The sequence below is a fragment of the Mya arenaria genome, chromosome 6 (assembly GCF_026914265.1).
Source record: "Mya arenaria isolate MELC-2E11 chromosome 6, ASM2691426v1".
In the NCBI taxonomy this organism is placed as follows: domain Eukaryota; kingdom Metazoa; phylum Mollusca; class Bivalvia; order Myida; family Myidae; genus Mya; species Mya arenaria.
The window spans coordinates 79,750,086-79,767,921 of record NC_069127.1 but is presented as its reverse complement, the minus strand read 5'-3'; the positions used below and the strand labels follow the sequence as shown (position 1 = coordinate 79,767,921).

Genomic DNA, 17,836 nt, shown 5'->3' with positions numbered 1-17,836 from the left:
AATTCTGAGAGGCCCCATGATAGTAGTTAAGAATGATTTCAAAGAGGCACCCATGATAATGGTTAACTTCGATTTCTAAGCCAGGCCCCCATACGATATTAATTAACATTGATTTCAGAGTGGACCCTGTGATATTAGTTTACATTGATTTCTGAGAGCCACATCTGATAATATTTAATGTTGCTTTCCAAGAGGCCCCTTTGAGTTTACATTGATTTTGGAGAAGCCTCTGGGATGTTTGTTAGTTAGCATTGATTTCAGAGACAATAATTTCCTCAAGCCCCCCCCCCCCCCATTCCTGAGAGGCCCCATTGATATGAGTTATGTTAACATTGATACAAGTTATGTTAACATTGATACAAGTTATGTTAACATTGATACTAGTTATGTTAACATTGATACAAGTTATGTTAACATTGATACTACTAGTTATGTTGACATTGATATTAGTTATGTTTACATTGATTTTAGTCAATGTTAACATTGATATTAGTTTTGGTAAAATTTATATAAGTTATGTTAAAATTGATTGAAGTTATATTTAAAACTAATATATAATTTTTTTATATATACATCTTTTTTTATTGAATGGAGACACTAGTATCTAGTTATATTTATTTAAACAGTACATTGACAAACTTAATGAATGTATTGAATTCTCTGAGCTACAGACAGCCATTAGGATATAATTAATTTAAATAAGAGCATAATTATTTTTCATCAGATTTAAGTGATGATTACAGCCAATGTTATGAAGCTGCCACTCTGATAGACAAGCTCTCCTAACAGTCAATACAATGGTAGTTGGCAACTGATGAAAGCATCATCAAACACTCGCATGCTGTTAGAGGCTGATATAATAACCGGTGGTAAAATTGAGAACACTACAGGTGGATTTACTTCAGGTATTATGTATTGTCTCATTTAAGTTCAAATTTGAATTCATGTCTTTTCTTTAACATTTATCAAATTTATGTAACATATTGTTATAATATTTTGTGTGTTTTATAGAATTGTTTTGTAAAAAGTACGATAAGTTTATGTTGTACTTGGAAGCTTTGTATTAAGGTTTTCAGATGTGTAGATAGGAATCATTTTTCTACTGTATAAATAAAGAGTTTGTTATTTTTATCTATTGAGGTCACTCTATAAGGGGTTATACAGATCTATACAAATTATACTGTGCAAGTGTTATTTCAGTGTTTGGACAAAATGATTTTGAAAAACTATCTTTTGTTTTATCTTGCATGAGTTGCCATTTGATAAAATGTTTCGGTAAAGACAATATTTTAAGACATTTTTAAATTTCAAGTGACAAGTGATATATGCACATTAAACAGACAAGTGATATATGCACAAAACAGACATGTGATATATGCACATTAAACAGACAAGTGATATATGCACATTTAACAGACATGTGATATATGCACAAAACAGACAAGTGATATATGCACTAAACAGACAAGTGATATATGCACATTAAACAGACAAGTGATATATGCACTAAACAGACAAGTGATATATGCACATTAAACAGACAAGTGATGTATGCACTAAACAGACAAGTAATATATGCACAAAACAGACAAGTGATATATGCACTAAACAGACAAGTGATATATGCACAAAACAGACAAGTGATATATGCACTAAACAGACATGTGATATATGCACAAAACAGACAAGTGATATATGCACTAAACAGACAAGTGATATATGCACATTAAACAGACAAGTGATATATGTACTAAACAGACAAGTGATATATGCACATTAAATAGACAAGTGATATATGCACTAAACAGACAAGTGATTTATGCACAAAACAGACAAGTGATATATGCACATTAAACAGACATGTGATATATGCACAAAACAGACAAGTGATATATGCACATTAAACAGACATGTGATATATGCACATTAAACAGACAAGTGATATATGCACATTAAACAGACATGTGATATATGCACAAAACAGACAAGTGATATATGCACTAAACAGACAAGTGATATATGCACAAAACAGACAAGTGATATATGCACTAAACAGACAAGTGATATATGCACAAAACAGACAAGTGATATATGCACAAAACAGACGAGTGATATATGCACAAAACAGACGAGTGATATATGCACAAAACAGACAAGTGATATATGCACAAAACAGACGAGTGATATATATGCACAAAACAGACGAGTGATATATATGCACAAAACAGACGAGTGATATATGCACATTAAACAGACAAGTGATATATGCACAAAACAGACAAGTGATATATGCACAAAACAGACAAGTGATATATGCACATTAAACAGACAAGTGATATATGCACATTAAACAGACAAGTGATATATGCACAAAACAGACAAGTGATATATGCACAAAACAGACAAGTGATATACGCACATTAAACAGACAAGTGATATATGCACAAAACAGACATGTGATATATGCACATTAAACAGACGAGTGATATATGCACAAAACAGACAAGTGATATATATGCACATTAAACAGACAAGTGATATATGCACAAAACAGACGAGTGATATATGCACAAAACAGACAAGTGATATATGCACAAAACAGACGAGGGATATATGCACATTAAACAGACAAGTGATAAATGCACATTAAACAGACAAGTGATATATGCACATTAAACAGACAAGTGATATATGCACAAAACAGACAAGTGATATATGCACATTACACAGACAAGTGATATATGCACATTAAACAGACGAGTGATATATGCACATTAAACAGACAAGTGATATATGCACATTAAACAGACAAGTGATATTTGCACAAAACAGACAAGTGATATATGCACAAAACAGACAAGTGATATATGCACAAAGCAGACAAGTGATATATGCACATTAAACAGACAAGTGATATATGCACAAAACAGACATGTGATATATGCACAAAACAGACAAGTGATATATGCACAAAACAGACAAGTGATATATGCACATTAAACAGACAAGTGATATATGCACATTAAACAGACAAGTGATATATGCACAAAACAGACAAGTGATATATGAGGAAGAATTCACTGTCCAGCTTGTTTTGTTACATCACAAATTGCTTGGTGTCCACATAAAAAAAAATATCAATAGTTTAGTAAGTTCTTTTACATGCTACTGCATTTGTTTATGTCAATTCTAAAATACCTTAGAAGATTTAAATAAAGCACTTCACACAAAAAAAGTAATGAGCCTTCAATTTATTTAAAAAATTGGTGATGTAACGATGACATTCCACTATAAATGGAACCCTTTCTTGTTGTAAACATTTGCTTTATTATAATTTGTAATGCTTTGTCACATAAAAAGTTGTTTTTTTATGCAGAAAAACCAAGCAAACCATGCCGAGTTTTGAAGCATACAATAGGTTTTAGGACTTTACATCCGGATGTAACTGGACACAAAGGCGCACATCAAAGGGTGAAGTTATATACTTTTGTGGCAGTAATATGAGCTATTTGATGCTTATTTCGCGTATATGTCTCTTGATTATTGCGTAACACAGGTACATAACATGTTTATACATTCTTTTTTACTAGCACTAGAGACTTAAAATGCTTTTCAAAATTATTTGGACGTAACTTGGGACTCTTTTACCCAAATGTCAAAATCGGTAATGAATGGTGTCGTATGGTGTCGCCGTTACGTATTCGTGTAATAAGAGCTGTGTGACAACAGGCATTTTTTAAGAAATTCCCAATTATCTGGTTAAAATTTACTCAGTTTATATGCAAAATTGCGAATTATGACTGCTTAAAGTACAGCGTGTACCGATGTAAACACAATGACTTCGTAGACGTAACATAAGACACCGTAGACGTAACATAAGACACCAAAATACCAGCTTTGGATCGATCTTTAAAACAAATTTGAACTGAACGCGCGTGAAATCAAATGTTTTAAACCTCAAGACAATTGAGACAAATTATAAGTTTGTGCACCCGTACAGGCGAAATATACAAGCTGCATCAATTAATGTCATGAAACTGAATGAAATAAGCCCACCGCGAATCTGTTAGGACGTAACTTCCATGACAACACTTACCCATGCTTTGCTTGTTCCGCCATCTTGGATATACTACACAGTATCAATGCGCGCGTTTGGTGCTACTTTTCTGTCACGGTATTAGCTATATGCCACACAGTTAAAGTTTGTCGAAAGGCTGTGTACATGAACAAAATCTGAATAATTTGTGACGTAACATTTGAGACACGACTTTAGGGGAAATATTTCGGTCGATCAATACACGTTTTGTACGTATTTATGGGAACTATTGTTTTCATCAAATGAACACCTGACCTCGGTTAAATTAAAAACAGGTCACTAAAGTGAATTATACATGTCTGTTGTTGTCAAAAAACCAAGCGATTCGATACGTAACATATTTGACACGAAATGTTGCGTCATGTTTTCTTCAGATTAAATCGGGATTTATATGTTTTCAACTCTTCCAAATGCTTATTTGGCAAATGGACGTTGGGAAATGTACCTTTCTATAAAGATAAATCATCTGAAGCGACCAAAAGTCCAAAGTGCTAAAGGAGGCAATATCAGTTTTCTGAACCCACGGTAAAAATGTTCATCAAATGTCCAACAAAACTGACCAAATTTTATATAAAATAACTAGTTCCTGTATTTTTAAAAATTATTATTATACACATATAAAATTCCATCAATGTTGTCTTTCTAATGATTACAACACTGGAAGCATAGAAAAAACGCAAACTACAACTAAATCCAATTATTTGAGATGTAACTGAAAATGCAGGACAAGTGATATATGCACAAAACAGACGAGTGATATATGCACAAAACAGACAAGTGATATATGCACAAAACAGACGAGTGATATATGCACAAAACAGACGAGTGATATATATGCACAAAACAGACGAGTGATATATGCACAAAACAGACAAGTGATATATGCACAAAACAGACGAGTGATATATCTGCACAAAACAGACGAGTGATATATGCACAAAACAGACAAGTGATATATGCACAAAACAGACGAGTGATATATGCACAAAACAGACAAGTGATATATGCACAAAACAAACATGTGATATATGCACAAAACAGACAAGTGATATATGCACAAAACAGACAAGTGATATATGCACAAAACAGACGAGTGATATATATGCACAATAAACAGACAAGTGATATATGCACATTAAACAGACGAGTGATATATATTCACAAAACAGACAAGTGATATATGCACAAAACAGACGAGTGATATATGCACAAAACAGACGAGTGATATATATGCACAAAACAGACAAGTGATATATGCACAAAACAGACGAGTGATATATGCACAAAGCAGACGAGTGATATATGCACAAAACAGACGAGTGATATATGCACAAAACAGACGAGTGATATATGCACAAAACAGACGAGTGATATATATTCACAAAACAGACAAGTGATATATATTCACAAAACAGACAAGTGCTATATAAACAAAACAGACGAGTGATATATGCACAAAACAGACGAGTGATATATGCACAAAACAGACGAGTGATATATGCACAAAACAGACAAGTGATATATGCACAAAACAGACGAGTGATATATGCACAAAACAGACAAGTGATATATATTCACAAAACAGACAAGTGCTATATATTCACAAAACAGACAAGTGCTATATAAACAAAACAGACGAGTGATATATGCACAAAACAGACGAGTGATATATGCACAAAACAGACGAGTGATATATGCACAAAACAGACGAGTGATATATATTCACAAAACAGACAAGTGCTATATATTCACAAAACAGACGAGTGATATATATTCACAAAACAGACGAGTGATATATATTCACAAAACAGACAAGTGATATATATTCACAAAACAGACGAGTGATATATATTCACAAAACAGACAAGTGATATATATTCACAAAACAGACAAGTGATATATATTCACAAAACAGACGAGTGATATATTTTCACAAAACAGACGAGTGATATATCTGCACAAAACAGACGAGTGATATATATGCACAAAACAGACGAGTTATATATATGCACAAAACAGATGAGTGAATTATAATATGCACTTAACAAAATAATCACGATAGAATTGGTAGGGAAGCTTTGATACTAAAATTTAATTGTCTTTCTACCAACATTAATGAAACAAGTTTAAGAAAAATTTTAAAGCGGGCCTTTGGCGTGTTTCATACTTTTTCCATTAAGAGTTGAATTATATTTTGATAAGAAAGGTTTGTCTCTGTATTGTGTATTGTTTTAGGTATGGGCACTCAGCCGCGCTCTATTCTCACTTCTTAAGATTTTAATTAATTTATCAAATGTTAATTATTTGTTATAAGTTATATGTATATTTGTAATGTCAGAGAAGCAACAATTAAGTCCCATAATTTAGTTTAAAATATTTGTCAACTTATGCACCTTGATTGCCTTGGCAACACATTACAAGATAACTGAGCATAAAATATCTGCATTGACTTCCTCTTGTGTGGGTCTTGTTTCTCAATACTCCTGGGTCACAAGGAATTCCACCCCAGATTCTAAACTATAAACATTGCCATTAGCGTTGAAGATAACCGAAGAAGGAGAAGGAAGCCTTCATACTGTAATTATATACATGTATGTCTCCTAATAGGATATAGTTGTCATGATGAGATTGTCTTCCTCCTGACAATATAAATGCTTGTTATGGGTAATTAAACAATGTTGACATAAAATGATGGCATCTATAACAGCTAATTTACTGGAAAATGTTGATGTTCCCAAGAACGTATTGATTGATTTTCTAAATAAAGAATGTATTTCTTTATGAAGTTAATCAGGACTAGGGGATCGTTTAGCTATTACTGTACTCTTGTTATATATTTCAAAGCATAGATTTCATTTATAGTCAATAAATAGCTTGTACTGAAATAATTACATCATGACATGTATGAGCTATTATATTTCTTTATAAATATATGTAGGAAAAATATGTGAATACATGTACATTGATTGAAAGTGCCCATGGCAACAGATGTGCGGTACATGCATTCATTCTGGCACGTTACACTCCATCATTCTGACAGAATGCACTTGGGATAATTTTTGTTAAGCCTAACTCACATTAGGTCTTTACAATGAGGTAGCACAAGACAGTAGCACAAGACAAGGGTGAAATGATACTGCACCAGTCAATTGTAACCACGCCCACCCCCACCCCCCAAGTCGGGGGTGTACCGGGGATAGCCGAGGAAATCGGACGTGTTTTTACCTTCCAGTGAATGTGGTGGTTTTGTCTTCATGCCCAAATTAGTAGACAAAGCAAAACTTATCTTCTGCTTGTTTCTGACAGATTAACTTGTCATTGCAAAACCATAATAATGGCTTTGCTTTTTGAGTGAACTTACATTTAATCAAGCATGAGTTCAAGCCCCATGGCTGACATTCTCTTCAGTTATCTTATTATAGTATCTTAAGTAAATGTAGCTTTTGTTTTCAATATTGATAACTACCTTTTATGACTCAGTTCAATGATATTATATTTTTGTCATTGGTTGTTTCAGTCTTGAAACTATGTTGCTGTTGTTTTTTATCGGCCTCGAAATTGCAAATAATGTTTTTATAATATAAACATGAAAAAAAAAAAGTTGGTTTTGAAACTTAATAGATGAAAATGTCAACTTGTGCAGAGTGCATGATTTATATCTCATGCTCACGGCTCTGCTGAGATATTTGCCTATGTAAGAATTGATTGAAACTTTGAACATTGATAGATTATAAGATTGCAATGTGAAGCTGTGCTTAGGGAATCATAAATGTTTTAATTAAAAACAAATATTTTCCTGTTGGAGGGTGGAACCAGTATCTACACTACAACTAGCCGGTGGGTTAGCTATCTCGCCTTTACATCAATTTGGTTGAAAATGTTTTAAATCTGCTTTAGATCACACCTGAATTGTGTTTTTTTTATATCAAATTATACAAACAGTGTACAAAATAGTTTCAATGTCAGTTGCACCAGCTCATTGATCATCATTGAAGCCCAAATTAAAACAACAAATGATACACTAATTTTAAAATCAAACTATTGATTACATTTTTTCATTAAAGAAATAGAAGAAATCTGGATAAAACAACCCACAGGGCCTATGGCAGCACCTTTAATAAGAAAGTTGGTGGATTATTGGAAAAATTGCAGCTTATCCTAATTTCTTGTAACAACATTGCGATTAGCCTTTAAATGATAATTTAGTTATAGTACAAATCAACCATGGCTTAAACAAATTTATACCAAGTTTATAAGTGCAGTCATGTCTCATTTCCCGCTGTCAGACTTTACCATACTATATTTCCTATGACTTTGTAACATTTTAAGGAAGTCAAGGTAAGACTCAGATTTTTGCCCATATTAACCTTGTACCTGCATGTTGCATAAACAGGAAACCTTAGTTAATTATAACTGAGGTTTGAAGCAGTTATATATTCGAGTCATCGTGGGGTCGGTGGTCCAATGATAGCTCTACTTGAAGGCCAATTTCAGATAATTTTTGGGGGGTTCTTTATTCGATGTTAATTTGGGTTCTAAATTTGAGAGTTATTCCCTAGCTTGTGATAACACTGCCATTCTTCTGCCTCTTATTTTTGCCATAAAATCACTTGACATTACTTCATTCATATTAGTACATACTATTATTTTACTCTGGCTTCACAAAGTGAAGTGGGGGCTACATGTATTAATAGGAATCACGCATGACATCAATTCCATCCGTCCCTTTTTTGTTCGGTCTATATCTTTCTCATTTATGGTCAGATTTTAAAATTATTTGGTAGAAGTGACGACCAAACCATAAGAATCTCACACAAGACCTGTGTCCTTACCTTCAAAGTCAAGGTCACAGCAACCTTCTGAACTTACAATGTTTTGCTATATAAGTCTTACTGATAAAAGTTTGTGTTCAGTCCATAACTTTGTCAGATTTCAAAATTATTTGGTGGAAGTGACCACCAAAATTGAGGATGTATTGCGCACAAGACCAGTGTCCCTTCTTTTGAGGTTAAGGTCACAGAAACCTTCTGAACATAAATGTTTTGCTTTACAAACCTAACTGATGATAGTTTGTGTCATATAACAGTACTAATATTTTTCAATCTTCCTCATGTCCCTATATTATTGACAATTCTGTGGCACATTTACCTTCAGTGAAACATGTTCCAGTCTTTATTTGGTTTATCCAGGCCGTATTGGACACTTGGGTGTATGGGGGTATTAATCACATTCTGTGATAGCTCAAGTTGGTTTGGGATTAGGACACCATTACTTTTTTTCATGTCTTATACTTTATATGATAGTTTTTTTTTCTATAAATAAGGTTAATAAAATTCACATACATATCTTTAAAATTTAAAAAAATGTGTGTGTGTGTGTGTGGGGGGGGGGGGGTCCACAATTTCTTGGTTTCTATTTACCGGTAATCATAAATAAGGGCCTTTCCCATATTTAGACAAATTGCCATGTGTTTGGAAATCTCAAAGAAATATCATCCGTTTGTGGCCCATCATAAAACTATTCTGGTGGCATCCAACAGTTACTGCCTAGTGTGGATTGGGCTTCATTAAGTACTTCTTTATCAGTAGATGAAAGTGGATTAAAAGCTGGGACTATTTTCCTTCTTGTTAGGCCACACATTTAGCTTTAAAGATTGTAAACAATGTTGATGATTCAGTTACATGATTTTTCTCTTGTACCTTTGAAGTGTAATATCTGATAAGTCAACAAAGCATATTTCCTTATACACATGTATTGGGGTATGTACTCGGGTATAATGTACAGCATTTCATCTGAACTTCAGGCCATTATTTCCCTGATTTATGTTTTCCAATACTTGGGGAAAGGTTTATAATTGTAGGAAATATTAAAATGTTTTATAAATGAAGGTTTTTGCTGTCATTAACAATTATTATAGCATGTTTTTGTAAATTTCATGTGAGATACACAATTGATCGATGATAACAGAAATGTAATCATTTGAATTACGTGACTTTCACCACTCATTAGTTTGATATCAGATCTACATAACGCTCTGCACTTACAGTATTAAGATGTACTTATATTAATTTCTATAATTTCAGACTGTCGTGTTGGAATACAGTGCAGTGAAAGCTAGTGTTAGGTAGTGATGGGTAATTTTCCTGGCCACGCCCTCCCGGGCTCGTTCTTCATTTTCTTTGGACTATGGTGGACCTTCCACATGTTCTATCGCTACTACATCGCCCTAAACAAGAACACCAAGTTCACGTCATCTGTCATTTTCAACTGCCCGTGCCTGTGCGGACGATTCAAGGACTGGCCTATTGAAGCTTACTTCAAACTCATGTGTATATGCATTGGATTCTTCCTTGAAATATACACTGGATTCTCTAAGGATTGGCGGTTTGTGAATATCGGCAACGGGCAGCATGCCACGATGTTTTTCTTTTTTGGATTGTCTAGTGTTGTAGATATACTTCTTCATTATAAATGGCCTTTGCCTCCCTCGATGGACTATGTCTCCTTGTTTCTAGCCATTACAGTGGAATTTATTCTCTTCAAGTTTCACTTACATGGCCGAACTGACTTGGACGTGCTACTTCACACGTTGCTTCTCTATGCGATAGCCGCAAGTATTATATCAGTAATATTAGAAATGAAGTACAAAAATAATATAATGTGCGCCTTAAGTCGTGCTTACTGTACCTTACTTCAAGGGACGTGGTTTTGGCAGATAGGATGGATTTTGTACCCGCCGTTTAAAAGTTCCTTTCGTTGGGATGAAGACGACCATGAACAGATGATGATAGCCACTATGATCTTTGCCTGGCATGCAGGGGTCAACCTGCTGATTGTGCTCGCAATAGGGGGTGTAGTGGCGGCAGCACATCGCAGGTTTTATACGTACAGCCAAGAAGATAGTTACGCCATGAAGAGACTGATAAACTCCTCAAGTAACGGCGACTCTATGGTAAAGATAAACGAAGATAGTGAAAATGAAGTAGAATTTGAGAATACTTCCATGTTGTCTTGATGATGTTCATGATACTTTTAATAATAATAATGATGATTTATACTCATGATACTTTTACTTTTTTTCATGATTTAATTATGTTTAATTGAACCCCGCAAACAAAGTTTGAAGGTGGGTATATTGGAGTCACAATATGGTCAGTTGGTCAGGCTGTTGGCAATGGTTTGTGTAGCCAACAACTTTCACAGTTTCAAAACTATCAATCTTATACTTGGTACATTTTACAACTATCATAGTTAGTTGTGCCTGTTATATTTTTCATGAGCTACGGCCATTTATTTTTCAATCTATGTGCCTTGATGTGATTGTCACACTTGACTGTTTGGAATTTGCTGATTGAAGTGTCCGCACAGTTTAACAGGTATCACTCAGATACTTGGTAAATATTATAACCATGGTGGTTAGTAATGCCTGGCATTTTTCGATGACTTATATCTATAATGTGTTATGAGTTGTTTGCCCCTTAAAAATATGATTTTTACAGTTCTGGGTATATTGAAGTTTGTGGAGCAACCTTCTGCCCCAGTTTCAGAAATATCACTTTGTTACTAGGTTCACATTACCTTGGTGGGTAGCTGTGCCTTGCTGTTTTCCTTGCCCCATGGTTAATCTCGTTTCCATTGACCTCTTTTTTGAGTAATGTACCCTTGAACATCCATTTTACACTTTCGCTATATTGAACAACTTAGATTAACCTTGTGGCAGATAAGAGTAACTTCCCTTGATATACATCCATTATGATTTTGACTTCTACTTATTTGCCTGAGTCAATCAGTAACATCCTGCATGACAGGGTATTCATCTCTTCTGTGGTTGCTCTAGTTCATTTCTGATGTATACAAATAAGTGTTTCAACTATCCAGTTCATTATATCATTAGTGTCTGACATTTTTTAATAGTTTTAAGATTTCTGTTGAACAATTTAAGGGACTGTTTTGTGCTAAAATAATACGTGTTCATTTCTTGGCCCCATTTTCACAAAATATCTTAAGCGAATATATTACACATTTTTAATATTATGTATCAAATTTTTAACTTACTTATTTGATTATCTCGATTTAACAAATCACAAAATGTTTCTTTGATTGTCTTTAAAATAATTTCCTTTAAAAGACTTAAAACATAGGTATATGACTTACTATAAGCTTAAACATGTAATAAGGGATGTAAGACGGTTTCAGAAATCGGGGTTTGTCCAGGGCCTGTTTCAATAAGATATCTTAGTCGTAGACATTACTTGCTTAGTAGTGCTCATTTATACCCATGACGAGCAGAATCTTCACAATAAAAGTCCTTACAATATTTCTATCGAAACAAAGTTTACGCCAAAAAGGTGCTTTTGCCTGGATTTTCACAATCTTAAGCCTAATGATCTTTTTAGAAATGGGGCCAAGACTGTTACTTTTACTAGTTTTCAAAAAATGTTGGGTTTTTTGACAAATCTCTTTAACCAATATCTTCCTTGACTGTTAAGCATTATGTATGGTATATTCATTCCATCATCAAATAATATATATTTCTAATGTATTTATTCTGATTCCAATTATATCATGTTTCTTTATAGGTTATTCCAACACCAAATAGTTTTATATTTGTAAATTATTAATTCCAAGACCAAATATGTTATATTTCTTGTAAAGATATTTTTATGGGAATTTATTTTGTCAAAATTTTATCAATATTGATTTGATCTCTATCAAAAACGCTGTTTACTGTTGCTAAAAAGAGAAAACCATTTTGTGACTTTGTATAACAAAATGTGCTTTGTTTTTCATAGATATTTTATTGACTACACATTGTGTTCTGTTCCTTGCTGTTCATAGAAAAGAAATTGTTGCCTCATTATGAAATATTGTTGTTGTAATAATGAACTAATGGTAATTGTTGATCAATTTATTTATATAAGTTTTATTATGCCTTCGACCATATATGGGGAGACATCTTGATTTTGCTCAAGTTGTTTGTCCTTCAGTCTGTCCTTCACAATTTGTTTCCACTTCATATCTCTTGAACCGCTTGAATTAATTTAAGAAAATTCACCACAAATGTTTAACATATTTAGACGATGTGCAGAGCACATGTTGTAACAGCTTGGTTCAAGGTCAAGGTCACACTGGTTGGTCATAGGTTGTATGGTTATAATATGACTATATTTTGTGTTTGCTACATGTCTCTTCAACCGCATGAAGGATTTTAAGGTCAAGGGCACACCTAGAGGTCAAAGGTCATATGACTATATTTTGTGTCTGCTACATATCTCTTGAACCGCATGAAGGATTTTGAGGTCAAGGTCACACCTAGAGGTCAAAGGTCATATGACTACATTTTGTGTCTGCTACATATCTCTTGAACCGCATGAAGGATTTTGAAATAACTTGCCACAATTGTTCACCATATTAAATTGATGTGCAGAGCACATGTTACAACCAGCTCAGTTGAAGGTCAAGATCACACCTAGAAGTCAAAGGTCATAAGACTATATATGTCATACGATATACTATATATGTCATACGATATACTATATACGACATATATATATATATGTATGTCTGCTCCATTTCTCTTGAAGAATTTTGAAATTACTTACCACAGATGTTCACCATATTTAGACGATTATAATGTAGTGCACAAGTTAGAATCAGCTTGGTTTAAAGTCAATGTCACACTTAGAGGTCAAAGGTCATATGATTATATTTTGTGCTCAATTTCTTTTGAACAGCTAATAAAGGATTTTGAAATAACTCGCTACAGATATTCACCATATTGAGATGACTTCACACTTAGAGGTCAAGGTCAAATGATTATATTCAACATATTGTGACGATGTCTTTAGGGGAGACATCAGTTTTTCTGTTTTTGACTACAAAAACAAATGCCTATTTATTGTTTTCTTGTGCCTTTTGTAAAAGTGAGTCTTTTTTGATAATCCAATGAAAAAAACATTCCGATTAAATCATATCACCAACAACTGTGATCATATTTTAGATTTATGATTGTTTAAAGTGATGATATTTTATATATTTGGAAGCAAATTATTTCACTTGACAAGTTCATTTAAATTTACCTTTATAACATTCAATTTAAATGATGACACTTACAATGATATAACTGAATGTATTAATCTTATAGTGTTTCCGCTATGCATTTTGACCACTGCGTCACTCCATGCTGCCCTTCTGACTGCTGAAAATATGCCGTACTGCCCTATCATCTTGCCCTATGTGCATGGTGCATTGTCATTGTAGTTTGTCAGTTGCTGCTTGTAAATGCTGTATTTGTGTAATGAGCAGATTACTGTATTTGTGTGATGAGCAGATTACTGTATTTGTGTAATGAGCAGATTACTGTATTTGTGTAATGAACAATTTACATGTGTTTTCATAATCAGATATTTCCTAATCTGATAATTGGATCCTGTATCATCATTGGTAGGAGGAGCTATTGAACGTCAGCCAATCAGGATGTGGCATAACCATGCATCCTGCCCCTGTGGTCTGTGCCAAAGACAAGCAAAAAAAACACAGCTAAATGTGACATTTGTACCCTATCAAGATCATATCACAATAAGATTTGCCCCTACGCTTGATGGCTTTTTAGACAACTTGTTTCAAAAATAATGTGTTCATTATTATTCATACAGGTGGTCAGACACTTTAATAATCAAAAAATCATTATCGCTGTAAAACTGATACCCAGGAGTTATCATTAAACAAGGGTGCCCTTTTAGGAAAATATAAAAATTGTTGCATTTCTGTTGTGCACTTTTCAGGAATAAATTACCATGCCTTTTATCGATTGAAGAGGAAACACTTTCTTACCATGCTTTGTTTTATGCTTGTTGATAAATGGGTCCCTATACTGGTATCGTTGTAACAGTGACTTAGTATTACTGTAGAATTGTTATATCTTATTAAATATTAGTTTATGGAAATCCAGAATGTGTTGGTATGCAGGTATTGTTTGTTGTTTGTTGTGAAATAAAATGAAGGAGTTGGAATATATTTATCGGCTGTAAAAATTGATTCACTCTGTTGTATAACTTGATCCACTTGGCTGTATAACTAGATTCACACTGTTGTATAGTTTGATGGTTTAGAGATCTCTAATTGTTTAAATTTTTAATAATTTTAATGTTAGCTATTTTATTATTATAATTATTATTATTATTATTATTATATCAGTTATTATATTTATTTTGTTTTTGCCTGCTTCACTTATACATTATAATATGTCATATGATTTTTTTACTGAGATACTTTATGTTTAAAATAAATTTAATAAAAAATAAACTCATTCTACATTTCGTTTTCCATTCATGAAGTGTTTTTTTTCTAAAATGGCATGTTTACAAAATAGTATTTCTCTTTTTATTTGAATTAAATTCTTCACTTACTGTGATGTTTAAGAAATATCTTTGTTTAATACTGTCTAGAAATGATCCATAGTGAAAAAGAATAGTGTTTCTAGGTATCCAAAACAACTTTGTTATCAGTTTTGAACTTATAAGCTATTTTTTTGCTATGTCTCTACATTCCAATGTTATTAATAAATGAACAAATTTTATGATTGTATTATTGTTGACCCAATTTTAATCAGAATGTGAGTCTCAACCAAAAGATCAATTCTGGGTCACATAAGGTAATATGGGTATATATACTCAAACTTAATGAAACTTGGTCAGAAATGTTGTTTTGAATCAAAGGCGAGTTCAATATTGGGTCAACTGAGGTTAAAATCTACATAAGATAGAATAGCAATCATTTTCAAACCTTTTGCTCAGTCTTAATGAAACTTGGTGAGAATGTTTTGCCGGAAACAAACTCTTTTGCAACGCGGTATTCAGGGGCTTTAAAAGAGTCCTTGTGACTCAATGGGCTGATACACTAGCTGTACACAGACTCTCAATATAGTTGAATATTATTTGATATGCATAATTTTGAAAAAAAATGAAGTAGCATTCGGTATGCAAGCGGGGAGTTACATATAAATGTTTGTCTTGATTCTAGGCATATTTTGATAAAAAAAATAGGACACTTGGTCAACTAATTAAAAAAGTCTTATAAGACTGTAGTAGAGGTCATATTTTTTGACCAATATTGATCAATCTAGGTCAGAATGTCGGCCTTAATGAAAGATATCAAGGTCAAGTCATTCTGGAACCAGTTTGATTTTGTGTCTTATGGGGTCTTAAACCCTGTAAAAAGCAATAGATAGTTTCAGCTTTCAGAGTCCTTATTTTTATGTTTGCATTGCTAACATTTCTGTCAATGAAATCTAAAACATGATTGATATTGTTTCATGTTGGATAAAGGTTACTAGGTCAAATCATAGAAAAATTACATTCTCTCTATGGCTAAATGTTTGGCTAAATCTTCAAGGAAGCTGTTTAGAATATTTGTTTCAATAAATGTTACTTGAACATCTATGAGTTTTGACCCAGTCTTAATGGAATTTTGTGAAATGTAAAGGTCAAGGTCACTGTAAATTAAAAAAGAAAAAAGTTGAAATTTAATATCTTAAGTTAGTGTTGACACATTGTGACAAAACTTGTTTATTGGGGGTAATATTTATGAAGATCTTTCATGGGATGCGTTTGAAGACCCTAAGGTCAAGGTCACTGTTACTAAAAAAGAAAAGCGGTTGAAACTGTATCTTTTGTTTGGATTGGCATATTGTGACAAAACTTGGTAGATAGGAAGAGTTTATGGAGACCTTTCATGGGAGAGCATTTGTGGCTCCTATGGTCAAGGTCACTGTTACTAAAAAAAGAAAAAACGGTTGAAACTGAATATCTTTTGGTACGGTTGCCATATTATGGCCAAATTTGGTATATTGATAGAGTGTATGTAGGCCTTTCATGGGATTGGATTCGGAGTCCACAGGGTCAATGTCAAGGTCATTATTACTTAAAACAGTTGAGACTGAATATCTTTAGTTTGAATTGACAGATTGTGACCAAACTTGGTATATAGGAAGCGTTTATTAAGATCTTTCACGTGATTGCGTTTAAGGCCCCCTCAATGTCTAGGGCACTTACTAAAAATAGAATAAATGGTTCAGACTGAATTTCTTAAGTTTGGGTTGACATATTGTGACCAAACTTACTTGATAGGAAGAGTTTATGGAGAACTTTATGGGATTTTGTTAAGGGCCCCTTGGGTTAAGGTCAAGGTCACTGTTTCTAAAAATATAAAAAGTTGAAACTGAATATCTTTAGTTTCGGAAAACATAGAGTGACTAAACGTGGTATACAAGTGGTGATCCAGAATTACGTGGACTTATGACATATTTTCTATACTTTCGTCCAAATCATATAAAAAAAACAAGTATCTTATTCAAAGTGTTTTGCATAGACGGTATGAATTTTAGGTCTGTAGCTTCAATGAGTATTGAAAAATTACGAGTTTTAAAATAACAGGAACGCACGGTCGGCGCATCCTCTAAAATGTATGTTTACCAACGTTTTATTTATCTCTTACAAGATGCTTTTCTTCCACGTTATCTATGAAATTCTGCCAAATTATGTCACATAATATGCTGACTTAATACTAAACTGTTCAATTTTCTGACGTCGTTTCCGCCTTAAAGCCTTTATATTCCAACTTCATTACAAGCACCGTCTTGGATACAACATGGCGTCATCGGAACTTGTAGAAGCGCGAACCATGCTAAAGTTTTGTGTTTGATTTGGGAAAACACAGACTATGACAATGATGACCGAGGTT

General features: G+C 33.3%; 1 protein-coding gene across 3 annotated transcripts in view; it reads left to right on the top strand.

Annotated features, from left to right (window-relative positions):
* Positions 1-15,674, top strand: part of LOC128237443 (transmembrane protein 45B-like) — a 38,179-nt gene extending 22,505 nt beyond the window's left edge. For 2 of the 3 annotated variants that reach the window (XM_052952990.1, XM_052952989.1), the window contains exon 2: positions 10,180-15,674. In XM_052952990.1, coding sequence (XP_052808950.1) covers positions 10,227-11,111 — 885 coding nt within the window. In that variant the 5' untranslated portion in view covers positions 10,180-10,226 and the 3' untranslated portion in view covers positions 11,112-15,674. Of the gene's footprint in view, positions 1-782; positions 906-10,179 lie in introns of those variants that run through there. The other variant, XM_052952991.1, reaches the window with a different exon arrangement.
* Positions 15,675-17,836: the final 2,162 nt, after the last annotated feature.